General features: G+C 44.2%; 1 protein-coding gene across 1 annotated transcript in view; it reads left to right on the plus strand.

The window, feature by feature from the left end:
* The window catches only part of LOC124624834, a 142322-nt gene extending 114979 nt beyond the window's left edge, over window positions 1-27343 (plus strand). Inside the window, exons 2-3 of the mRNA XM_047149132.1 lie at window positions 26064-26220; window positions 26922-27343. Of these exons, the coding sequence (XP_047005088.1) occupies window positions 26064-26220; window positions 26922-27114 (350 nt within the window). The 3' untranslated portion in view covers window positions 27115-27343. The remainder of the gene's footprint in view (window positions 1-26063; window positions 26221-26921) is intronic.

The following is a 27343-nucleotide window of genomic DNA, read 5'->3' on the forward strand; positions in this document are numbered from 1 at the left end:
GCTGGGCACTCAGGAAACTGGAATTCTCGACTGTTGCAACGTCTTCACGATGTTATCGAGAACTGATCTCGAATACTGGATTGTTACATCGGAAAAAGTCCTCCCCTTTCACATGTTACGGTGAAACGTGTCGGCAGCACTCGAGAAGAGAACAGTTGTTGGCTATTCTCGCAAAAAGTTCACGGATTTTGGATATGTTAGTTTGCATTCCCATCGTTACATTACTGTTATCATTAGACACGTGTTACGAAACACGTACCCAGACCACTGTTCTTTCATTGCTTACGTACAACAAACTGTTGACACACCCTAAGCATTGCCATTACAAATCCTCACGAGAGCTGCCAACATTGCTTCACTCAACACCTACGTAATGGCACTGGCCATATTCTTGACAGAATTTGAGTTTGTCTGTAGAAAGAAGTCACCGTATCATAAGTAGTAACATTCTTGGGCCTCTCTGCATTTGAACGAGGTAAAAAATGAACAGTATGAGATAACTATAAAAAATATGCAGTGTTTCATCTCAATTACATGTACACTCCTCATAAATTAAGGATAATGCTGATACATGGTGAAACAACGCTCTGGTGGGCGGTCTGCGGGTTTAAATCACCTCGGGGTATGACCATGTGGTGCATTTGACCTGCGGTCGTCGCACGGTAGCGCTGGCAGCAGTACACATACGCAGAAGTGAGTTGGTGGATGTCAGAGTACGGTGCAGCGAGTAAGTTTTCAGACATGATAATGGTGACTGTGTTGAAAATCGCTCAAAGAACACACGTTGATGACGTTATGAGTGGTAGAGTACTAGGGCGACTGGAGGCTGGTCAAACACAGAAGGTCGTAGCACGGTCCTTCATGTGCCACAAAGTGTGATCTCAAGATTATGGCAAAGATTCCAGCAGACAGGAAACGTGTCCAGGCGCTACAGTACGGGACGTCCACAGTGTACAACACAAGAGGACCGATATCTCACCATCAGTGCCCGCAGACGGCCACGGAGTACTGCAGGTAGCCTTGCTCGGGACCTTACCGCAGCCACTGGAACAGTTGTCTCCAGACACATAGTCTACAGACAACTGAACAGACATGGTTTATTCGCCCGGAGACCTGCAAGGTGCATTCCACTGGCCCCTGGTCACAGGAGAGCCCGTAAAGCCTGGTGTTAAGAACACAGCACATGATCATTGTAACAGTGGTCCCAGGTTATGTTCACGGGAGAGTCCAGGTATAGTCTGAACAGTGATACTCGCCGGGTTTCGCCGGTTTTCATCTGGCGTGAACCAGGAACCAGATACCAACCCCTTAATGTCCTTGAAAGGGACATGTATGGAGGTTGTGGTTTGATGGTGTGGGATGTTTGGTGCACGTACACCCCTGCATGTCTTTGACAGAGGAACTGTAACAGGTCAGGTGTATCGGGACCTCATTTTGCACCAGTATGTCGCCTTTTCAGGTGTGATGTCGGTCCCACCTTCCTCCTAATGGATGATAACGGACGGCCCCACTGAGCTGCCATCGTGGAGGAGTACCTTGAAACTGAAGATACCAGGCGAATGGAGTGGCCTGCCTGTTCTCCAGACGTAAACCCCATGGAGCACGTCTGGGATGCTCTCGGTCGGCATATCACTGCACGTCTTCAAAGTCGTAGGACACTTCAGGAGCTCAGACAGGCACTGGTGCATGAATGGGAGGCTATACCCCAGCAGCTGCTCGACCACCTGATTCAGAGTATGACAACCCGTTGTGAGGCGTGTGTACGTGTGCATGGTGATCATATCCCATATTGATTTCGGGGTACATGCGCAGGAAGCAGTGGCGTTTTGTAGAACGTGTTTCGGGACGGTTTTCTTAACTTACCACCAATACCGTGGACTTACAGATCTGTGTCGTCTGTGTTCCCTATGTGCCTATGCTATTAGCACCAGTTTCGTGTAGTGCCACGTTGTGTGGCACCACATTCTGCAATTATCCTTAATTTATGAGCATGAGTGTAGTTTATTATCATTAAGAAGCAGATACTTCTTATTGAAGACTCACCTCCAAAGTATTGTTTCCGCTGCCACACTCATTGAGGGCCCAGCAAAGAAACATTGCTCTACAAGTGTAATTGTTTTGAAAGTAATTCTTCCTGCGCAATCACAAAAATTTCAATGGGGAAATCACGGTTTTCGACCGTCGCTGGCTGTATTTAGACCGTAAGACAGATGTCATTTCCAGCCACTTAGTTGGTTAACTATGTGGCTTCCTTGATGGTTGGAGTGAACAACAGCGTCTGACTTTATATATATAGATAGCTACTGACGGACGAAACCGGCAATTTCGTACCGAAATTTTTGTGATAGCAACGGAAAATGATTTTCCACAATTATGGTCGCTTCCCCTGTTACTGCAGTATCATTATTTCTAATTCAGGGTACCAATTCATTAAACCTGTCCTGTAATTACATATCTTACCATGAGAGATGGCATGGTGTAGATGTTGCACCAGATGGTGGTACTGAGCTGAGAGCAGCCTCCCAGCAACTGCTCTCGTGTTACGCGTCGGCAGGTAGAGGTGATGGTTCGCCCGGCGGCTGTGCTCTCTGTTACTTTCGCTGTCGGCGCCGCTGCACCTGCGGGAGGCCGGCAGCCGTTCACCTCTGCGCTGCTGCTGCTGCTGCTGCTGCTGGTTGTGGCCGCGCTCAGAAAAACGGGCCAGCGCCGGCTGACGAAACACCGCTCACGCCTTACGCGCTGTCGGAGAAGCTTCGCTTTATTTCCTAAGACCTCTGGCCTCTTCATTATTCTTCCACAATTACATACCAGGTTATAATTAAATTGCATCAACTCGCAGAGGTTCAGTGTGGGCTGTAATCATCCTGTGGCAGCGAAATGTGAGTGACATGCTAACGTGTTAATGCGGAACCGATTTACGCTCGAAAGGAAAATAGTTCGCTTTGGCCACCAGCCGCAAATCTGGCGCTGTGAATGCAAGAAAAACTTACAGAAAATTTTTCATCTCCGATGAATTAGAAACGGGACGTCTGCAGAAAAGGCCAATCAAGTGGGAAAGACATAATGTTGATTTTATTACTAAGCGCCACTTACACAGTTTCTTCAATATCAGCACTGCAGACGTCGGTGAGATGCTGTATCCTCAAAACGACGTTATCAAACAGATGCTCGCAGCAGTTCCAGGGAATACGTATTCTCGTGTACTGGGCTTCATGTCGGGTAGAGAGCGAACGTGTCCCTGGTAAACGCGTTCTTCTTGACAATCTCTGAGCAGAAAGTCACATGGATTCAGATTAGGTGATCTTGCAGGCTATGCATCTGGAGATAAAATGTTAGTGGAAGGCTGCATTAAGCAGATATTTCACTGGGCGAGCGACATGAGGTGGTGTCCCATATTGCATGAAAACTGGTTTCCACACAGTTGCACTCTTCGAAAGCGGATATCACGTTCTACACAAGGTGGTATCGATAACGTGCAGACGTCACATAGTATACCTGACAGGCACTGTGGGCTTATTCTCTTCAAAGAACGGACTGAGAATAAAGATACTTGGGAATGCGCACCGCACAGTCGCATACGGCGAGTGCACTGGCTCTTCGTGCACAAAACAGTTTTACAGTACCCCGAATTCGGCAGTTTCGTGTATTCATTGCACCTTGTAGTGTAAAATGTGCATCACTGCATAGAATATTCATCAACTTCGTTCCGTGTCAAAAACCGCAGAGCAAATTTAGAAAGCTGCTCCGGATCGTGAGGTTTCAGTTGATGCACGGTCTATATCTTGTATGGGTACCACCGCAAAATAGACTGAAAAACTTTCAGTACTGTTGACCATGGGATGGACAGTTCTCGTGACACTGCACAAGCACTAGCACTAGCACTACATGGGGCACTAGCTGCATGATGATGTACAGCAACGGCACCCTGCTAATAACTTCCACCGGGATAGGACGCTTTACTCTTCCAGGTACAACACTAAGCTCACCCGTGATTTCAAATTTCATTATCTTCTTTAAACCATTTAATGACGTCGGCCTCTTCTCAGGCCTTTCAGTTGGTGATATTCTCTCAGTACAGCGCTAAAATTGCTGGCATTTCCCATAAAACTACCGGCGCACGGTCTCTCCCCTCGATAGCCAGACTGTTCGCTCACACTATGGATTGTCAAATGACAAGCGTGCACGTCGTACCGTCAAACTGTGTACAGCGCCAGATTTGCACCAAGTGGCGACATCTGGAACTAATTTGTTACCCACCATAAATTGGTTCCGCATTAACGCAAAAGCGTATCCACATTGTTCCGCAGCCATACGGTGATTACAGCGCACGTTGGACCTCCGCGAATAGCTGCTTTTTAATTACAACTACCCAGTACTTCGTCTCAAATATAACTGGTGATAGTACAGCAACTGTTGTCCGTGAAATGGTCAGGTAATACTTGTCTGGAGTGTAGCCTTATACGGACGTGAAAAGTGGCAGATGACCAGGGCCGGCAAGAGAAGAATAGAAGTTCCCAGAAGGACTTTCTCACTTAGCAGCACATAAGTTACGTGGAGATGGATCCATGACACGCAGATCAAGACACGTCACTTTAAATGTTCGAAGAACACTTAATGCTGAAAGATACAAACCGGTATCTTTGCCTCTAATCGTCGATAAGTTCGAATACGCAGTAGCATTATCAGTGGCAAATGATATCGCTGATGCAGCAAGAAACCATCGAATTTATTTTTCATTGTCCGTATTCATCTAATTGTTCGTTTTTGTTCTTACGTCCACAAAATTTGTTCAATCACCTCAGGACTCTGCTGAATACTTCTAAAACAGTGTGTATACATTTCAAATAATTTGAGCACTGTTTTAGACAAGAACTTGAAAATCCACCCGGTATTCGCATTTATTATTTTAAGGCAGAAAAGAATTGCAACTATATATCTTCCTCATGCCATTAAAGAATGAATTTTTGATGGCAGGAAATGTACGGAGCTATCCCACGGAGTGTCTTATCTGTTGTCAAACGGGTGGAGCCAACTCCTCCTGCTGCTTTTGACAGGCGTGAGTTTCGGTAGCCCGAATACTAAATCGCACTGGCTCCGCCGTGTGTGCAAGGAAATATCAAGAACAACACGTCTAGATAGCCTTTGAGTAAAGAGTGTCGTATAAATATTATATTGCGTCAAAAAAATTGCCTTTCTTTTGAAAGAAACATCGCGGACTCCCGTCTTATATTCGCCAAACCTCTTAGCTTTATCGCTGCCTTCCTTTCATCGCTAAATAGTTAGTACTATTCTGTGCACCACTTAGTTTTTTCACTCCGCCCATCCTGTTGGATAGACTACACTTCAAAAAAGAACAACGGCGAACACTCTCACTAACAACTGACAACCGAAGTAATGTCACCTGGTACGCGAATTGAAGCAAAACACAACTGTACTGTACTGTACTGTACTGCACTTGCAGTCAGTGACGCTATGTAACAATAGCCATCCAAATGAAGTCAACGATTAACCAAACGCCGCGCTAGCGACAGTGTTTTTCCATGTTTCCAATTATCATGCGATTACTATTTTTTTGTGTGTGTGATCGAGCGTACCGAAAATACAACCGCCAATCGACGGTTCTCTGCGTTCTGGACGCGGGTCCCGGTCTACCTGGCCTACATGTAAATCCTCTCCGACGTAAATTATGTCCGAAACAGACGTTAAATATCTTATGTGTACTTAAAACAAGATGGACTGCATTTCTTGTTTGAAAGCAAACTCATTATCGAGTAAAGCAAAGCGGATAGAAATAGTAAGCGTCCAACTTAAACCTTAGGAATTTTATTTTTTGCTTCTCAAAAATAATGTACGCAACTTAACTCTTATTCGAAATGTTGTCACTAGTATTGCTCATGTTTTATTTAGCATTATGAAGCAGGTTTGGCTCGTGCAGACTACACGCTGGGTAACGTAGTCTTAATTGGTCCTCGCAATATGATCCTGTCATAATTTTAAGAAACAGTGAGATTACAATGTTACTACCTATCGAGAGTCCCGGGTACAGCATGATATTTTTGGCTTGTTCCATTTAAGGAAGTCCTGAGCGTCCTGCAGTTAGAACGTCTTGAGAAGACAGTGAATGTACCACCCATGGACAGAGTTGCCGCACTCTTAACAGAATGGTGTGGCGAGGCACTGTTCACGTACATAATTGCTAAGCGTCCGCGCCTACAGCTTTCACCGGCGTCTGTGAACGGCCTCGGAAGGTAGGTTGCCTTCGGTCTGTGTGTGAGACCATGGTCACACTCACTGTGCAGCCCCCGGCAAATCTTAGCCGTACTGTTGGAAGTTCGTACGGAACTACTGTCTCACAGAGCTGGGAAGTCTGCAACGGGGAGGGGGGGGGGGGGGGGGTGGAGAGAGGAGAAGACAACACGTTGCGACCAAGATGATAATTTTACTTCAGTACCTTCTGAAGTGGTCTCACCAGGAATTTTTTATATCTTTTCTACAGTTCGTTGGAACAGTTAGCAAGGGAAGACGTGGAAGTCCTACTGGAAAGGCTATCCTAAGAGTGCGTGCTGAAAAGAAATGCCTCCGTATTTTTTATGTGAAAACTTTCTTCTATATAAAACTTTATTCACATTCTACATCTTCATTCTTAATGTCTGCGTATTTATTTCGCAACGTTGTCTCTTGCGACGAACGAATCTCTCCCACCGAGAGACCAGTTTGTCGATACCGTCACTGTAGAATGTTTGACTTTAATGACGGAGCCACAATCTCATCTTTCCTTGCACCGTTCCTTCGCCATCAAAGTGAAGTCCTCGAACGTATTGTTTATGTTTTGGAAACAGACTAAAATCGGATGGGGCTTAGTCGGGACTGTAGTGAACCCAAGGATTGTTGTAGATATCGCAGCTGTCGTGTGTGGTCTGGCTTTGTCATGTCGAAGGAGAGTGCTCTCAATTTTCAGGAAGTCTTAGAATTTGAAACTGTTAAAACATGCAGCTCATCAAGCGACGACATAGTTACGTTACACACCCTCATGATCCACAATACAATTCCGAGCCCTCTAGCGGAAGAGGGCTGCAAATATGTAGATGTAGAATTCTAATAACATTTGTTTCAGTTAAAAATCATTAAGATTTATCGCATAAAAAATGAGCAGGTATTACTTTTCAGTTCACCCGCGTAACTTCCTTAGTTACGTAATAAACTTAACTCACGACGTTAGTTTTACGTAGCGGGCTCCAGTTATAAAATCTTCTCGCTGTTCTGAAACGTCAAATTAAAGTTAAAACTCGAGCTTTTGATACTAAAATTATCTTCTTCTTCAGGCGAAGACTATCTGTCGGGAGCGAAGTCTGCTTCGTTTATAGAGACGTTCAAGAAAGTCATTCGTCGCGTGATGTCGTTTGGAAATCTAACTTCTACTGGCGGTGTGACACCGTGCCGCGATAGAGAGGTGCAAGGAAAGGCTACCCCCAACATCACTATCGCCTTAAGAGTTGAGATTTATTGGTTGTATTTTTATGAAAATGCGCTGTCTTAGTGCTAGACTCCAGGCGGCACTGTTGTTTACAGTGAGCTAGGCAACGTGACGAAAATTACGTAGGGCTCACAATCCCCACCATAGCAGAGTTCTGTACAGAACATACACGGCACATAAAGCATACACATACTGAAAAATCAGCGATAGCTCGACAGTCACGCGGCAGGGCACAAGATCAGCATGGGGAAAACGAAGGTCCTCTCATAAGCATCAACCTCCTGGGATTCCGTAATAAAATAATCAGTAGAAATTAGCCGGCGCAGTAATCGGAGACACTTTGTCCCCGCCGTAGCCCTCGGTGGTGCACAACCCCGCAACAGGCTATAGCAGTCAACTCACACCACCGCCGCCCCACACCGAACCCAGGGTTACACGTCAAAGCTCATTCATTCGTATTCTATCCGTTCCTAAGGAGGCTGACGTCTACTTTTGCGGTACCAGCACTTAGGGGTTTTGTTTTTCTGCTGAAGATTCTTTAGAGGAATTATGGAATTTTACACTGTTGCACAATGTTGACAAACATGTACATCAGCTTCAGGCTGCCGAGGGTTTTCTCTTCCAGCGGTCAAACATTCGATGTTCGTCTGTCGCTTATCGACTTTGTTCTCGACGTTCCTATTTGAAGCGTCGTGCTTCAAGAGCTAGAAGCAGACACTATGCTCACCTATTAGATTTTATACTCTGCTAATTTTCGATAGCCGGCCGAAGTGGCCGTGCGGTTAAAGGCGCTGCAGTCTGGAACCGCAAGACCGCTACGGTCGCAGGTTCGAATCCTGCCTCGGGCATGGATGTGTGTGATGTCCTTAGGTTAGTTAGGTTTAACTAGTTCTAAGTTCTAGGGGACTAATGACCTCAGCAGTTGAGTCCCATAGTGCTCAGAGCCATTTCAACCATTTAATTTTCGATATTGATTATTCGCGAGATTGACTGCGCCAACAAAAATGGGAATAAAGTGGGGACGCCTATATTTTTTAACACCTTTAACAATTTCGAATGGTTTTTCTTGTCCGTCATTGTAGAGAACAGTGCATTTCCTGTTGCCGCGTAGGAGTCGAAAAATCTCAATGTACTTCTGTGGTCAGTCAATCATTGATTCCTCCAGATTGCATCTCGCTTTACTGACAGTGAGTCAAAGGCCTTAACAAGATTTACAAAGATCGTCTACGAGTGGTTTTGTTCTTCGTACTTGCCGCATTAGTCTGGCTCTGATTAGGAAGTCGCTGGTTTCTAAGTTGGGTCTGAAAAGTCACTGTTACATGTAAGGTTTCTTCAGTTAGAGGAATCAAAAATTTTAGCGAGTATTTTGCCAGTAACTGGCAGGTGGGTAATGTCTCGATAATGAGCACACTTCATTCTAGGATACGGGCAGCAGTACGAAAGGTAGTGACGGTTAATTATTTCTTTAACATGCTTGTTCACAATAATTAGAAGGGGACGACGTTAGCTTCGGTATTTTAACCAGACAATCCGGTCCACGTTGTCTAGCGTAGTTTGCCCACAGTGCAGTTTTACCCAGCTGTATGACAGGGAGAACTTGCGCCACTGCAGGTTCCGCTGCGGGACCACCCCGTTATCCGCTGTGCAGCGAGACTTTCGCCGGAAGGGAGCACTGCCTACTTTCCTCAACAGACCGCTAGGTAATTCACCAGCGCATTTTTACAGCGGCGCGATTGCGGTGTCAACAGTTGCCGATTGGCTGGCAAGATATTTTTCATTTGTTACACTAGCTTGCTCATTGGTTCGTATTCCAGGCGAAACTACAGGTCTGTGCACCCGCCTCCGTAGCCGAGGTCGCTAACGCACGCCTGTTAGGTGGCGCCCGATTATGAGTCAGTCGGTTCGTATCGCGCTAGTGAGGAGTATTTGGCCTAAAAGGTGGTGAGAGATTGTGGCGTAAAAAATTACAGGTGAGGGTTTGCGTCAGTGTAAAGGATTAAATTACAAACTTCTACGTTGTGTGTGTCTTGGAATCGGGACATGACACTGTTGATCCATCCATTGGGTAGAGATGTTAAGCTCGACGCTCCCTTGGTACTATTCTAGAGGATAAAACTGAGCCAAAAGCTCTTACATGGTCGATACATGCTGAGGGCTACACCCTCTATCAATCATCCATTACATTCGAGGTTACCTCGGTTAGTACATCTGATACAGACTGTCATACTGGTCGAAGCAGCCCAGACCCCTCCTACCAATATCATACAGTATGGTGAAAACATGGGGCATCAGACATCTGTTACGCAAGGACATGTGGCATCGAGCAAAATATCTCTCTTTAAAAAGTCACCGTGCTGCATGTGATGGACATATATTCAAAACATCAGATCCCCGAGTGAAGTGAGAGCCTTTACGCTGTCAAATCTGCATCCTGACAGGCACGACTGGTACAAAAAGGATGGTTACAAAATGTACATCTCGCTAGAGCTGCAGGTTTCCATGGTCAAAAAGTGTGTGTGAGTGTGTGGACAGTCGAGCCTGTTGCCTAGTTAAGCGTCCGTATTAGCTCGGGAGTTTTATACCATTCATCAAGCTATCTCTTAAAATTGTCGACGAATGTCCTATCTCTCACGAAAGTTTGGCACATGGTAAACTACGAAATTTCAATAGCGAAGCAGCTGCGTCGACGGATTCATCTGCAATAACTACCGGGACATGTTAGAATTAGGGGCAGCGCACACTTCCCACGGACGTACGCCTATCACACCGTTATTTTCGTAATAGCCTCGCTACCCAAGCGAAAACTGAATGGACAAAGTTAATGGAAGTGGACCGTAACATCAAAGATACACGTTAATAGGCAATTCAGCAACAGATCCCGCGCAACCCTTGCTTTCTCAGCTTGTCACTCACGAGAAGAGAAATCGTTACTCTTACTGGATAGAGTACGAGTGAGTCACATGAATACCGATAAAATGAGACGTGTTAAAATATCTTCCTCAAGCTATGATTCCTGCCTCACTGACGAAGACACTGTACATATATTAACAGAATGCGGTAAATGCCATTAGCCAATAACAGTTATACTGCACCATATATATTAAAAATTGGGGACTGTTTTTCTCTTGTAGCAGGTCTTAGGTACATGAATAGCTCCGCTGGGAAATATAGTTACCATTTCATTCGTCGTCGTAAAACAACCTTCAAAAGCGCTTCTCTTTAATAACTCCAAAACGATGGCTTCCAGCGAAAATGTATACCTCTGCATTAAAGTTTCTACAAAAATGTCTTGTTCATCTCTTCTGTAGGACTAATAGTTTGTGCGTATCGAGCGAAAGGATATGAAAAGATTTGTGTTATACTTGAAGCCGTTGCGGGTTGCAAAAAATACATAGGCAGGGTCAGCTTAATCGCCCTGTGTATCCAGTCACAAACGGGCTAAAGTTCAATATGGACTCCGAACCATGTTGTAATGAGACAACCCCCACGTACACGAATTGGTGGCAGAGATGAGAGCTCATAAGTGACATGAAAAACTAAATATCGTTGGACCAGTCCAGTGTTGAACACCCAGACATTTGTAGTCTGACACCGCATTGGTAAGTCATTGGACTCACATTTGGGAAGTCGGCAGCACTAGTACCCGACCGGCCTCGCGCATATAGGTTTTCCGTGGTTTCCCTTAATCACTTACCAGTAAGACAAATGCCGTTAGAGTTTTTTTGAAAAGGACATGGACGATGTCCTACCCCATCCTCCTCCTCTCTGAGATAATCGTCGACAGGGCATTACACCCTAAGCTTAAATGTATCGTTTTTTGTTACACGCACAACTACTGAGCCAAACGACTGCGCACGTCTGTTGGCATCTAAACACACTCGCTGCCCATGGGCACTTTATATAGCGAATTTTCTGCTTTTGTGTGTTGTTGGTTGGCTGTTGTTTTACTGTTGTTTTTCAGCTTGAAGACTGATTTGACGGGCTATCTGCGGTAGTCAACACTTTGCAAACTTCATCTCCATGTAACTACTGCAATTTAAATCCATTTGAACCTGCTTGCTGTATTCAGGCCGTGGTCTCCCTCGAAAATTCTAATCACCACACTTGCCTCCGTTAACACAGCAACATAATTCTGTGATGGTGCAGGAAGCGTCCTATCTACCTGTCCCTTCTTTTAATAATGTTGAGGTAAAGACTATTTTCTCCTTAATTCGATGGAATTCCCTTCGTTACTTACTCAGTCTACCCACCCAATCTTCAGCACTCTTCTGTAACACGATATTTGAAAAGCTTTTGTTCTCTTGTCTCTACAGTCCATCATTCGTGTTTTACTTCGGCAGGGTACGCCACAGACAAATACTTTCAGGCAAAACTTCACAACGCACACAAATTTGCAACGATATAACACATTTCTCCATTCGTGAAAAGTTTGTTATCGCAAGTCTGCGCTTTATATCTGCTCTACTTTGACAATCTTCACTTATTTTGCTGTCCGGCCCCGGTAGCTGAGTGGTCAGCGTGACAGAATGTCAAGCCTAAGGGCCCGGGTTCGATTCCCGGCTGGTTCGGAGATTTTCTCCGCTCAGGGACTGAGTGTTGTGTTGTTGTCCTAATCATCATCATTTCATCCCCATCGACGCGCAAGTCGCCGAAATGGCGTCAAATCGAAAGACTTGCACCAGGCGAACAGTCTACCCGACGGGAGGTCCTAGTCACACTACATTATTATTACTTATTTTGCTGACCAAATAGCAAAATTCACAGACTATTTTTAGCGTCCCATTTCCTAACCTTATTCCCTCAGCGTCACCTGATTCAGTTAGACTACGTTCTATTACTCTTGTTTTATTTTTGTTGATCTTAATCTCTCAACCTCTTTTCAAGACTATGCCTTTCAACTGATCTTCAAAATCCTATGCCGTCTCAGTGATTCGCTGTCTCATTAGGATACATTACAATGGTCTCCTTTGCTGCTCGCTGCAAACACAGCTTGAATAACGCGGGGGACATGCTACGACCTGGTCTCTCTCCCTTCTCGAGCACTTATTCGATAAAGGCCCTATTAAGCAAGGAAATATGGGAGTGGTGAGTGAGGCGTCGTTCTTCGGTTCCTCGCTGGGAACTCGCCGCCGGCCGTAGCGTAGAGTTTCGTCGCGGAGGCCGGAAGCGGCACGGCGCTCTTTCACAGACAGCGCAACTTGAGGCGCGTTGCGCATACGAGAGACTTGGCGGCCAACACAGCCCCACGTGCGGCGCTGCGCGCATCCACTGGCGCCGCGTCACGGCCGCCCCCTTACATCCGGCGCTCTGCGCTGCACAAAGAAAACCTCTCGTTCTGGACTCTGACAAGATCTGCGCCCCGTGTCCTGCACTAACAACGGCGCCTAGTTCTGCTTCGTTCCCCTAGCTGAAATTAAAATGGCGCAAGCGACTTCTAATCAAGCTGCGGGCCTATGGGTTATCGTCTCAGTTGTGCGACTGGATTCGTGATTTCCTGTCAGGAAGGTCGCAGTTCGTAGTAATAGACAGCAAATCATCAAGTAAAAGTGAAGTGATATCAGGTGTTCCCCAGGGAAGCGTCCTGGGACCTCTGCTGTTCCTGATCTATATAAATGATCTGGGTGACAATCTGAGCAGTTCTCTTAGGTTGTTCGCAGATGATGCTGTAATTTACCGTCTAGTAAGAGCATCCGAAGACCAGTATCAGTTGCAAAGCGATTTAGAAAAGATTGCTGTATGGTGTGGCAAGTGGCAGTTGACGCTAAATAACGAAAAGTGTGAGGTGAGGTGATCCACATGTATTCCAAAAGAAATCCGTTGGAATTAGATTACTCGATAAATAGTACAATTCTCAAGGCTGTCAATTCAACTAAGTACCTGGGTGTAAAAAGTACGAACAACTTCAGTTGGAAAGACCACATAGATAATATTGTGGGAAAGGCGAGCCAAAGGTTGCGTTTCATTGGCAGGACACTTAGAAGATGCAACAAGTCCACAGAGAGACAGTTTACATACACTCTTTCGTCCTCTGTTAGAATATTGCTGCGCGGTGTGGGATCCTTACCAGGTGGGATTGACGGAGGACATCGAAAGGGTGCAAAAAAAGGGCAGCTCGTTTTGTATTATCACGTAATAGGGGAGAGAGTATGGCAGATATGATACGCGAGTTGGGATGGAAGTCATTAAAGCAAAGACGTTTTTGGTCGCGGCGAGATCTATTTATGAAATTTGAGTCACCAACTTTCTCTTCCGAATGCGAAAATATTTTGTTGAGCCCACCCTACATAGGTAGGAATGATCATCAAAATCAAATAAGAGAAATCAGAACTCGAACAGAAAGGTTTAGGTGTTCGTTTTTCCCGCGCGCTGTTCGTGAGTGGAATGGTAGGGAGATAGTATGATTGTGGTTCGATGAACCCTCTGAAACACTTAAATGTGAATTGCAGAGTAATCATGTAGACGTAGATGTCGACGTGATGAGCAAGTAGTGAAGTATCCAGAACGAACCGGCAGTGTGTGTGCGCGCGCGCCACTTTGGAACTTCCTATTACATTAAAACTGAACAGGACTGGGAGTAGAACCAGGAATCTTAGCTTTTGCGAGTGCTACCCATGATGAATGTTGTTGAAATGTTTGGTGACTGGTCGAAAAGTTACATAAATCTTCCCACGCCGTGCCCATAGTGCAGCAACAATGATATTTTCAGTACGAAAAAATAGCCTTGGTTGTAAAAACAGAATAAGCTTTGGCATCTTTCGCCTTATGGAAGCATTTACAGAATTTTACTACTTACGACTAATGCATTACCAGCAGCTCCTATACGAATTCTGAAGATGCCCCAAATGGCGAAACGGGCCAATAAAATTTATACTGTTTTTGCAACCTAGATTGTTGTTCCTTACTCATTAAAATGTTCTCGGATCTCCAGCCGAGTCATGTGGTTAAAGCATCACCAGCTGAAGACAAAACACTCCTTGGTCATTGTCAAGTGGATTGGCTGCTGGAACGCCCTTACATGCTCCAGCTGCCGCGAGGCCCACGAGATGCACGGACTCTCAACGAACTTGTGACGTCACATCAGTTGCCTTGTCCAACACGCCGCGATCGCTCGACTACGTCAGAGGCCCACGGAAAATCAGTATGTCACTAAGAGTCTTAACTTTGTCACGTTATCAACAGCTTCCTAGTATTTAAAAGCGCAGGTAAGAACTACTTAACTCGTTTGAAATACTAACTCGCTCCCCGCCGAAGATGGTCTCTGGTACTCGTAAGACGTGTAGTGTAGCGTGCTGTGACGCAGGTCACAGGCCCTGCTTACCTCGTTGGCTCCAGGCTGCCGGCTGTGACGTCACTAGTGCCCACGCAGGACCCACGAGAAAGACCGGCCGTGGCTCGTACGTCACAGCACGTGACACTGCGGGTCTTAAGAGAGCCAGCAGCCTCTCCGGCAGAGAGCGACTAACAATTTTAAATGAGTATAATAATTCTTCAGTGCTCGTTCAAACGCATGCAAGCTCTTGATAGCACTCGAGAAAATTAAGACCTTTACTGGGTGCCTTTCCAGTTACGTATTGATTTCACGTGGGCCATGCGGGGAGCCGAACGTTCGCAAACTGTAGCGGCCAAGCCGACTAGTGTGACAGAAATTCGTTGCTGGGCCCGTATTTCTCGTGGACTCCGTGTCCGGTATCACCATATAAACATATGGTGACTCCGCATTACATGCGCTAGCTTCAACCTCTCTATCACTGGCTCGCACGCCGCACAGAGCTATAGTCCGCCGTCTCTGCTGAGTGCCTCTTGAATGAAGTTAATTTAAGTAGCTCCTTTAATTACACTGTCGCAGAGGCCGTTCGTGCGAGCCACGATAGATGTTCAGATCTGATGCGATGATCATCTTCTAGAGCCAGCTCAGCTAAAACAGATTTTTCAGTACGGGGTAGGCGATAAAGCTTCTCGTGCTCCTTCTTGCGTTGTTCTGCAGTGCACCCTGTTTCGGCCACACTCGCAGAGTATTTCGTAAACACTAGGTGTTCTGCGAAATACCGCATCTTTAACTGGTCTCAGGAACGGCGGGATACTTGACGGAGGCTTGATGATTGATTAGAATTTTTGCCTCCCTTCTTACCCGTCACGACGTCACGGAAATGCATAAATGCAGACTTGTTTGCTTGCTCTTAGTCGGTGGTCTTCTTGCGTTTCCTACTTCATCACGTCATTCATCTGTTGATCATTGTAGTCATTGTTTCTGAAGTCCTTGACTGGTGATTCACCTCATGGTGGAAGTTACCAGCTTCTGATACAGTTCTGCCGTGGCTCGCTTGTGGGACAGTCTAATTAAAGAAGCCACGGAAACAAAAATCACTGACAGCACTCGCAATAGACGGTGGCATGCAGTTGAGTGCAACGTCAGACCTAACGATCGTGAGAGGAAAAGTGGGCACATCGAACGAGGAGTTCATGTATGTCCAATATTGCCCTTACTTGGGGATCCGTGGGCACCAGTAACATGACAGTCGGCATCTGAAGGATACATTAGCTGCCCATCAGCAGTAATTCCAATTGACAATGGCCAAGAAGTGCTTCCTCGAAAGATCGTACCATGTTAACCACTTGATGATGCGGTTGGAAGCCCGCGAATATTTTATTCGATGTTACCACCGCGACAAACTGCATTCTTAGCTTCCCGTGGCCACTGTTCCGTTAAAGTAGACATCTCATTCACTTTCTGTGCCTATATATTTCGTGCACGTTGTATGTTTTTCAACATGCATCACATAATGGCATTAACTGAATAAACATTCTCATTCTGTGCAGCAGAGCAGACAACATGTTTATAATGGACTCCGGCAATTGTCTTAGTTGCCCGAAGCTAGTAAAGATGACGATGTACTTTCTTGTTGCTAGTCACCAGTACCAAGGAAAAAATCTCTTAAAACTACTCCGAAAAAGAATATTCTTCCACTTGCATTTCATAGTTTTGTGTGTGAGCGCTGAATGGCTATTTTATGTTAATTTGGAGAGAGAGAACGGACGGATTAGAACTGTGGCTAATCTGCACTTGAACCAGAAGCCTTACCTTGAGCTGTGGATCTAACTTGAAAGTATGCAAAAAAGCTTCTGAGAAGTTGGGAAAGTAGACGCGAGGTACTGGCAGAATAGGCGCTCCGAAGACGATTTATAAGCCGTGCTTAGACAGCTCACGTAATAAGTGCAGGGTCCGCTAAAGGCACATTCCCGAGTTCGACACTCGACCTGGCACTTAGTTTTGATCTGCCAGGAAGTATTACAGTTATATTTTTCCTCAATCCAAAAGATTCTGCACATGTGACTGCTCAATCTTTCACTACTAGTATGTCCGCTGGTTGCACGACATTCACCAATGTTGCAAAATCTACGTAAATAAAAACTTGAATGTTCGTTTGTTCAAACTCGTAAATCTCAGAACGTTATCCGCAGATTCCTTTCCAGATTTTGACACACCGTTGCTTTCCAAAATATATAACATATAAAACGAAAAAGTTATTACCAAAACTCTCAACAAGGTCTTAAGATTTACTTCAAACTTTCACACAATTGTATAGTGAAGTTTCGTATGGACATAATATGTATATTTTTAATATTCAAATATATATGTCATATATTAAAGGAAATAGTTACCAAAAATATCAAGGTACTCGACCGCTTTACTACAAATTTAACCGTCAGTGTAATAAACGTTTGGCGATGTGTAGTTGTATATCTTTAATGTACGTAATACATAAATGTACAGGGTTTTTCTCCTAAGAGTCGCCAGGCGCATTTTCTCTGGTGTTTCGGCAGGTATTTCCAGTTTAGTTTTTACAATGTGTAGCTGAAGTCGGCTCCAAAAAATACTGCTAATGAAGTCTTCCATGCGACACCCATTGTCGACGGAACGCGTTGGTCTGTTTCCTGTTACAAACAAAATTTCTTTTAACTCTTGTGTGTTTTCACAAACATGTGCTTTCTCCTTTCTTTTCCATTGAACTAGACTGAGCCACAGCAATACGTGGCCGGGAACATGTAGGAACTGATAAAAAGTGGAAATTGAATCACAAGACAAAGTTGGGACATGTGCGAAATTTCGTTCAAGTATATCAGACTAACCGGAGACAGTGCCAGAAATGTATGCAGCTTAGGTAACTGTAAATGGCTTTTTTTTTGTACATTTGAGAGGATAAAGTACTTCTGAAACTAAATATGTAAAATTAAATCATCTTGAATCCAGGGACGATTTCGGTGTGTGGAGCTGATGTAGGGAGTAAGTCAAGAGAAATAGCCACATTATTGAACGTGTGCGCATAAATGCACCGCGATATAAGAATAACGAAATTCAGAGGCTTCCACGTGCCATATCCGCTGTCATAAGGCATCACAGATCCCATTTTGATCCAAGCTGTATTAAGCTCATATGAGCGCACAGGGGCATTTTGCGTTGTCGTAAAACGAGCATCATCGTGCCGCAGAAAGAACAGCATGCTACAATAACGGCCATAAATGTGTACTGGTGGACTGGGATGGGCGAACAAAAGTTTGATGGGAATGGCAACGCAAAATGGGTGGCGCCCCCATTTCTACTTCAGCGTTGTGTCCAGTATTATTCTTCGAATGTTCCTCATTTTTGCATGTTTTCGTCCATAGATTACCGATATAAACGACACAAATTTCCTTTTACTATAACTGTTGCGTTTCCAGTTTCGAACAACTTTCTAGTCCACAGCTTTATAAGGTCCATGACTATGTAGTTACTTGTAATTAGTCCTTAATTCCCCTCAAATTTACTTTTTCAGGTGGCTCTATCATCTTTTGACTCGAAAATAACCATGTACTATTCTCCAACAGTTTAGTTTTCTTGAAACGGCAGAGACTCGGTAAATCTTAGGTATATCAAACGGTTTTGAGATTGACTGCGTGTAAATGGTGTCGGTAGCAGGCAGCTGTTCCACAAACATTACTTTGTTGGCCCATCACGTCTATTACAATCCTGAATGGCACTTTAGAGGTTTAAAAAATGAGAATCGGAAACTTTCTCAGGTACATGATCCTCAAGGCAGCTTCGGATTCACCTGTAAATCATTGACGATCTCTCTAGAGTATTTGCGACGGATCTTTAGTGGTCGTCACCCACTTAAAGCATTCCCAGCTAACGAAATTTTTATACGTTAGTAAAAATTCAGAAGAAATATTGGACATCCCTATTTGTAGTCTAGAATCTCGTGAAATATTTTTCAAAGGGAGATTGGCAGTCATTACGAAAAACACGAACTTTACAAGAAATTTTTAAGAAAAATACAGCATGTGATCAAAAGTATCCGGACACGCCAAAAACATAAGTTTTTCATATTAGGTGCAGTGTGCTGCCACCTACTGCCAGGTACTCCATATCAGCGACGTCATTAGTCATCACGAGAGAGCAGAATGGGACACTCCGCGGAACTCACGGACTGCGAACGTGATTGGGTGTCACTTGTGTCATACGTCTGTACACGAGATTTCCACATTCCTAAATATCCCTAGGTCCACTGTTTCCGATGTGACAGTGAAGTGGAAACATGAAGGGACAAGTACAGCACAACAGCGTACAGGCCAAACCGTCTGTTGACTGACAGAGACCGCCGACAGTTGAAGAGGGCCGTAATGTGTAATAGGCACACATCTATCCAGACCATCACACAGAAATTCCAAACTGCATCAGGATCTCCTGTAAGTTTTCTGACAGTTAGCCGGGAGGCGAGAAAACTTGGATTTCATGGTTGAGCGGCTGCTCATAAGCCACACATCACGCCGGTAAATGCCAAACGCCGCCTCTCTTGATGTAAGAAGCGTGAACATTAGCGATTGAACAGTGGGAAAACGTTGTATGGAGTCATAAATCACGGTACACAATGTGGCAGGGTGTGGGTATGGCGAATGCCCGGTGATCGTCATCTGCCAGCGTGTGTAGTGCCAACAGTAAAATTCGGAGGCGGTGGTGTTATGGTGTGATCGTGTTTTTCATGGAGGGGGCTTGCACCGCTTGTTGTTTTGCGTGACACTATCACAACACAGGCGTACATTGATGTTTTAAGCACCTTCTTTCTTCCCACTGTTGAAGAGCAATTGGGAGATGGCGATTGCATCTTTCAATACGATCGAGCACTTGTTCATAACGGACGACCTGTGGCGGAGTGGTTACACGACAATAATATCCCTGCAGTGGATTGGCCTGCACTGAGTCCTGAACTGAATTCTATAGATCACCTTTGGGGTGTTTTGGAACGCCGACTTCGTGCCAGGCCTCACCGACCGACGTCGATACCTCTCCTCAGTGCAGCACTCCGTGAAGAATGGGTTTCCATTTCCCAAGAAGCCTTCCATCACCTGATTGAACGTATGCCTACGAGAATCGAACCTGTCATAAAGGCTAAGGGTGGGCCAACACCATATTGGATTCCAGCATTACCGATGGAGGGCGCCACGTACTTGTTTTCAGCCAGGAGTGTGGTTCTTTCATCAACCTGTAGAAAAAGCGAGAAGCTCAAGCATACGTGAACTGAAAAATGTATGAACGTTCGTAAAGGTCATGCATGCATATTTTATCGGTAATTTAAAGTATTTAGAGACAAAATTAAATACTGTGAGAGGTGTGAAACGGTTCAGCCTGCGTAACGAAAAATGTCGTCACCAATGAATTTTACGCTCAATTGTACCTCCCAGAAACTAGCAGCGAGAAAGTTGCGAAGGAAACTATAAAATTAATTTTATAATATCTGTGACATCATTACTGTAGCGTGTGCCCTATGAAAGATGTTTATTCACGAGTATGTCCATACGCGTCAGTGTGCGGGATTTGCGTCTCCCTTGTATAATTCTTACTCCGACGGCTCGCCGTAATAAACCAAGAATGTCCCATTCCTCCCTAGATCGTCAAACTTGCTGCTGTTACGACTTATCACTGCATCTTCGCCGCAGATATATTGTATACTACACAAATAAACTAAACAAAAGTGCCTGTACTTACTTTCAGGCACCATCTCCCTTAGAGGTCGTGCCAATATATTTGTTCGTATGATTTTGCGAAAACAACGTATCGTCCAGGTAAGACACAGGCCTATTGTCCTCCGTGTGCAATAAATGCATAAATCGCAAAAAGCGTAACTTTCAAGACGACAATAGACACTCATTCCATAAATTTGCGTCCATTGCTACATTTTTGAATTGAAAAGCTGCTGGTGTATAACTGGGACATCTGATCGCATGCTGACACACTACACTTCGAACTAGTTTTTTTTTTCTACATCAAATTAGTTGGTTTCACTGTGCAGCAGCGAAGGCCTCCTCATGTTATAAACTACGAGGATCGTTCAATAAGTAATGCCCCACATTTTTTTCTCAGAACATAGTTATTGCTAAGAGTCAGAATTTGGTGACAATATACGTCAGCACATCTCGTCCCTGTCCTATTTTTCTACATAGTCTCATCACGTTCTATGTTTTCACTGCATCCATGGCGGAAAGGCCTCCCCGTCGATCTCAAAACGCTACAACAATTCAGATGAAATGGCCATTCTTTGAATCTTGTGGTCCGCTGTGAGCATTCGTGGAACCCATCTTGAGCACCTCTGAATATCCGATAGTCTCGATCATTGCACACGCTCTTCCAATGCTGACCGACAACTGTAGAGCCAATTGTCCAGTTGTGATACACCGGTCGGCACGAATGTCATCCGCACGATCCAGCATGTCTGGAGCAGAGGCTGTGACAGGATGTTTCGAGCGTGGCTGATCATGGAGCTCTGTTTTCTGCATTTCCTGAGGCTGTAACTTTCTTACCCATTGCTCAACTGTACTCCTATCAACTACAGCATCGCCCTACACTGCACACAAACGTTTATGGATGTTCACCACGGTTTCTTTTTCTGCACACAAGAATTCAATAACAGCACGCTGCTTGTAGTGTGACTCGTATGTAGACGCCATTTTGACGCTGTAACACGGCTCTGCCATCCTCCAGAATGGTTCGAAACGTCATCGGCGCACGTAACGAACATCACATGTGGAGCACCTACAAGGACGTTTGAGTACAGGGTGATTCAAAAAGAATACCACAACTTTAAAAATGTGTATTTAACGAAAGAAACATAATATAACCTTCTGTTATACATCATTACAAAGAGTATTTAAAAAGGGTTTTTTTCACTCAAAAACAAGTTCAGAGATGTTCAATATGGCCCCCTCCAGACACTCGAGCAATATCAACCCGATACTCCAACTCGTTCCACACACTCTGTAGCATATCAGGCGTAACAGTTTGGATAGCTGCTGTTATTTCTCGTTTCAAATCATCAATGGTGGCTGGGAGAGGTGGCCGAAACACCATATCCTTAACATACCCCCATAAGAAAAAATCGCAGGGGGTAAGATCAGGGCTTCTTGGAGGCCAGTGATGAAGTGCTCTGTCACGGGCTGCGTGGCGGCCGATCCATCGTCTCGGGTAGTTGACGTTCAGGTTTCATAACTAACCTTTTTCGTAGGACTCTCCATACAGTTGATTGTGGAATTTGCAGCTCTCTGCTAGCTCTGGGCTGCGAACAAATGCTTGCTGGATGCGTGCTACATTTTCATCACTCGTTCTCGGCCGTCCAGAACTTTTCCCTTTGCACAAACACCCATCCTCTGTAAACTGTTTATACCAACGTTTAATACACCACCTATCAGGAGGTTTAACACCATACTTCGTTCGAAATGCACGCTGAACAATTGTCGTCGATTCGCTTCTGCCGTACTCAATAACACAAAAAGCTTTCTGTTGAGCGGTCGCCATCTTAGCATCAACTGACGCTGACGCCTAGTCAACAGCGCCTCAAGCGAACAAATGTACAACTAAATGAAACTTTATAGCTCCCTTAATTCGCCGGCAGATAGTGCTTAGCTCTGCCTTTTGTCGTTGCAGAGTTTTAAATTCCTAAAGTTGTGGTATTCTTTTTGAATCACCCTGTATAATATTAATGGCTTTTTTTAAAAAAACTGTGGGGTATTACTTATTGAAAGACCCTCGTATGAAAGGAAACGTTTGAGGTTGGTGATTTCCATACATCCTGCAAAATGATTTCTGACATAGAAAAAGATCGTCCAACAACGTAACTGCTCATTTTCTGAGTTACGGACGTTCAGAATGAGATTATTTATTTGACATTAACGATGTAATATTTTCATTCGCAGGCAAATATTTCATTCTTTACAATCGTTATTCTTGTTCTTCCGTGATATTCAAAATTCCCTCTATCTATTGGCTCCTCTCTTCTACGGAGTAAAGTACTTGATGCTTCGTTGACTGCCATCTGGAGAGTTCCGTGTGGTAGAGGGCGTTATATTGTAAAAATTTGTCAAGTTATTTTTCCAGTAGAGACCGTGGAGCATTTGCTATGCAGGAAATGTTAATTCTCAAACATTTCTATCCTTAGTCCTTACAGCCCAGTGTTAAGCCTAGAAAATATAGCGCGCTCGCACAGACTGAGAGCACTCAGATGAGCTGCCGACAAGGGCTATTTGGCAGAGCAGAGATTAAGCACTAGATTGCCGCGCGATTAGAGGGGCACGTGACGGCAGAAGACAGTTCTGCGAGCCGCATCACATGCGGCGTGGTGTGCACATTGTCTGAACAGACGTCCGCTTCTCAGAACAAACCGCAACACGGCTAAAGCTCTGCGGAGCACTTGTGTGCGGTGAGTCATTGCGAAACACTGGCTGCAAGCGATATCAGTTCTCCACACAGGTATCCTAATAATACAAACGATGGCTTTTCCGTAGTGGAACAAATATGCTTTTCCTGTAAGCAGTTCAGATTTCCTTTTCCAGTTTCCCAGCAAAGAAGGCTGGACGATTATGGACCCTCACAAAAATGCTTATGAGTATTAACTTCTAATAGTCAGGGTTGACAGTCGTGAAGAATATTCGCCGGTGAACGAAAAATCATTTGTTTCACAAATGCAGTTTCGGCCTTTGCGCCATTTTCAGGAGCTGCAAAAGATTTTGCTTTACCACATGTCACACTTTATAATCCTCAGCCATGTATCCATGTCATGGTCAAAAACAAACCTTCCCACCTTACAAATACATCGGATGAGTGTGAAGCTCTGCACATAATTTTACGTGTGTGTGTGTGTGTGTGTGTGTGTGTGTGTGTGTGTGTGTGTGGGGGGGGGGGGGGGGGGTGTTCTGCCTTGTCGGATACCTATATCCAGAAAAATGGTGTACCTCAGGGTTCCGTCGTGAGTGTTGTCCTCTTTGCTACCGCCATTAAACCTATCATGACCTGTCTCCCATCAGGCATCTCCGGCTCCCTTTTTGTTGGCGATTTCGTCATCTAATGCAGTTCTCCACAGACCTGTCTCTCTGAGTGGTGTCTTGATCATCTTTAATCCTGGAGCATCGACAATGGCTCTCGCATTTCCACTGACAAAACCGTCTGTATTAATTTCTGGTGGCACAAATGGTTCCTCCCACCATCTTTACAACTTGGGCCTGTTGCCCTTCCATTCGTTGAAACTCCTGGGGGCTCACGCTCCTCCCCTGTATCTTACCTGGCATCCTGCTGTATGCAGTTCCTCAATGTCCTGTGGGCCCCCAAGGTACTTCCTGGGGTGGCGATCAAACCACGATCCTCCATTTGTACCGGTCCCTTGCCATTCGAAACTCTACTATGGGTGCTTTGTTTATAGGTCTGCATCCCCATCCCTCTTACGCCATCTCAACACTATCCACTATTATGGCATCCATTTGGCCACAGGCGCCTTTTAGGCCTAAACCATCTCGGTTGAGAGTCTGTATGCTGGAGCTGAGGAACTACCTCGGTCCTATAGCCGTGACTTTCTCCTCAGCCGGTATGTAAGCCGTTTGTCTGCCATGCATGGCCACCCATCCTATGCTGCCTCCTTTGATGATTCCTTTGATCACCAGTATGAGGCTCGTCCTTCTTCTCTGTTACATCCTCGAGTCTGCTTTCAGCACTTGCTAGGGCAGCTTAACTTCACACTACCTACACCTTTCATGATCTTCACGTGAAACCTCGCGATAGTACGTTTGTATACACTGGTGGTTCTTGGACTGACCGTGGGGTCCGGCGTGCCTTCATCATTGGCACCTGTGTCTTAGAATATCTGCTTCCGGCACGCTGCTCAGTATTTACAACTGAGCTCTTCGCCCAGTATCGGGTCACAGAGTAAATCCGGTGACACAGCCTTTTCAATTGTCACCTGCTCAGACTCACTCAGCCTCGAAAATATATGTGCGCTGTACACTGCCAATCTGTTAGTGGAACGGGTCCAGGAAAACTCTCACTTGCTCACTCTTGGTGGAGCCAGTGTGATGTTTCTGTAGGTTCCTGGTCATTTTGGTTTGCCAAAAAACGAGGCTGCTGCCAAGGCTGCAGTTCTCGTACCTCAGCCCACTAGATCCTATATTCCCTCTAATGATCTGAGTTGCCCTCTGTCAGGAGGTGGTGTTCCTGTGGCATTGCCAATGATCTTCCCTTCATGGGAATAAACTCCAGCTCTATTAAGCCTCTCCCAATGGCTTGGACCACTTCCGCTAGGTTCTCCCACCGGGAGGAGGTAATTTTAACTAGTCTGCGTAATGGGCACTGCCTTTTTAACCATTGTAGTGGCGCTACCCCACCGCTCTGTACGCATTGCGCCCAAGTTTTAACTGTTAGTTGCTTCCTGATGGAATGCCCATTTTTTAACCGTTTATTGTCCTGTTTGGGTTTGCCATCTGAGTTATTGACCATTTTAGAAAATGATGCGCATGCTGTTGACCACATTTTACTTTTTTATCTGTCAAAGCAATATGGCAAAGGCCGTTTGATTTTTAGTTTTGGACCTTTGTTTCTGTATGGTGTCTTTTGTAACCCTTTCTTCATGTGCCTGTTTTTATCAGCCCTCTCTTATTTCAATTGGGACTGATGTATAGTCGTTTTTTAACTCCTGCCTTCATGTTCTATAGTTTTGACTTGGGTGGATATGACATCAGTTGTTTCTTGCTCCCTAAAGCAAAACAAAACCATACCAAACCACATCTTTACAGTGGAAACTTCGATAATGATATTGGATGTCAGAATTCAGTTGTCTTTTCATTCGAATGATATGTCAGATCATGTAGGAGCAATGTTTTGTGCTTGACTAGCCATCTAGACAACAGCTGTTTGGCATTAACATAATCCACCTTCAGCACATCACAGGATCTCTATTAACATAGGTTGTTTATTTAGTTAAGATTCTCAGGGGAGCAGTCATTAATGTAACAGAGACATGTAACCTTCCCAAGAAATACTTTACTCTGAATTAATAATAAATATTGCATCACTGTGATTTGGTTAAATTATTGAAACTTAATCATGTAGCATATTTTGCATTTACAATAATGATCGGCAGTAAGGTTTAAAAGAACTGTCGTGTAAACAGTGAACCACTGACACACTCAATGAGATTTGGACAGTAAATTTGAAGTGCTAAACACTAAAATAAATTATAACTAATACTGAGAGACTTTCTGTTTGCTTCTTTGCTTATGTATACTGTTTTTGTTCCAGAAACAATTGGGCCTGAAAGAGAGAGTACAGCCACACCACTGCTGTCCAGTGCAGAGGAGCTGAACTCTGCAGCAGTGCTGGCGGGAATCATCATTGGTGTTCTACTGACAGTCTCACTCCTCTTCTCACTTGCTCTGCTAATAGACTGCAGAAACAGGTCTGAATTTTTCAGTGAATATTTCCATCCATAAGTTTCTTTTAATCAAGGAAAATGTTTCTCGTGTGTAAATGCATCAGTCAGAAAGGGTGATAACCATAATGATTTGGATTTTGAAATTCTCAGATTTTCTTCAAAGACAATGTATGAAATTTATTCCTTTACAAAGCACATTTGTGCACACATTCAGTTTAGCCATTGAAAACGATCTAAAACCGGTGCCCTGCTCCAAATATTTCTGAACCAAATTCATAGTATGTTCATATTATGTCCATGTAATGTCTGGTGCTGATACACAAACTAATAAAATTGAGGTAAATAAAATTATCCAGAATCTTGTCCCCAAAACTGAAAACACCTTATGGAGATCATTTCATACATGAGAAACATATTAAATGTTAGTCTGTCATGTATTTCAGATGTGTTTTTTTTTCTCTCTCTTTAAATTCTTCAATACTCCTTCTTTCTAGTACATTTTTTAGTCTCAGATTAAAAATTGGCATGCTAAGAGTTTGTACACTTTATTTTCATTGTAGTATCAAGTTTTGTTGTTTTGACAAGAAGTGATGATGACAGCAAAGAACATACAAAATATTTGCTTCAAATGAGTAATACTACTAAACATCACAGAAGTATATATATAAGAAAGGTTTATGCTTCCCAAATATCAGTAACACTAAATTTAATTAATGTTGTTGCAGGAAACGAGAGGCATCTAAGCATGGAACACCGAGGAAAGTACGGGTCATTAGAAAGTTACCAGTGCTTATTCCTGGTCGTAATGTGAATGGAGATGCTCTCGCCTTTGTTAACAAGATCTGCACTGAGAACTCCATGACTTCACCAGTTACATCAGTCGCACCTGTTTCATCTGCAAGAGAAGAGATCTGTTAAAGAAAAGCCATTGAACAAATCTTGAAATTGTGCTTTTCAACCAGGCAGTTTGATAAAAAGACTGAAATCAGTGAGAATTTCAGATATATTTATTATATCAGTTGATATACAGAATTTTATACATGTACATAAAATCTATATAATTGTTCCTTTACATTTTTAAGCATTTTTAAAGAGATGTCTATAATATGCTAGTCATTCCTAAAGAAAATAAACTGTTTAACTTACA

Source organism: Schistocerca americana, chromosome 1 (genome assembly GCF_021461395.2).
Source record: "Schistocerca americana isolate TAMUIC-IGC-003095 chromosome 1, iqSchAmer2.1, whole genome shotgun sequence".
In the NCBI taxonomy this organism is placed as follows: Eukaryota; Metazoa; Arthropoda; class Insecta; order Orthoptera; family Acrididae; genus Schistocerca; species Schistocerca americana.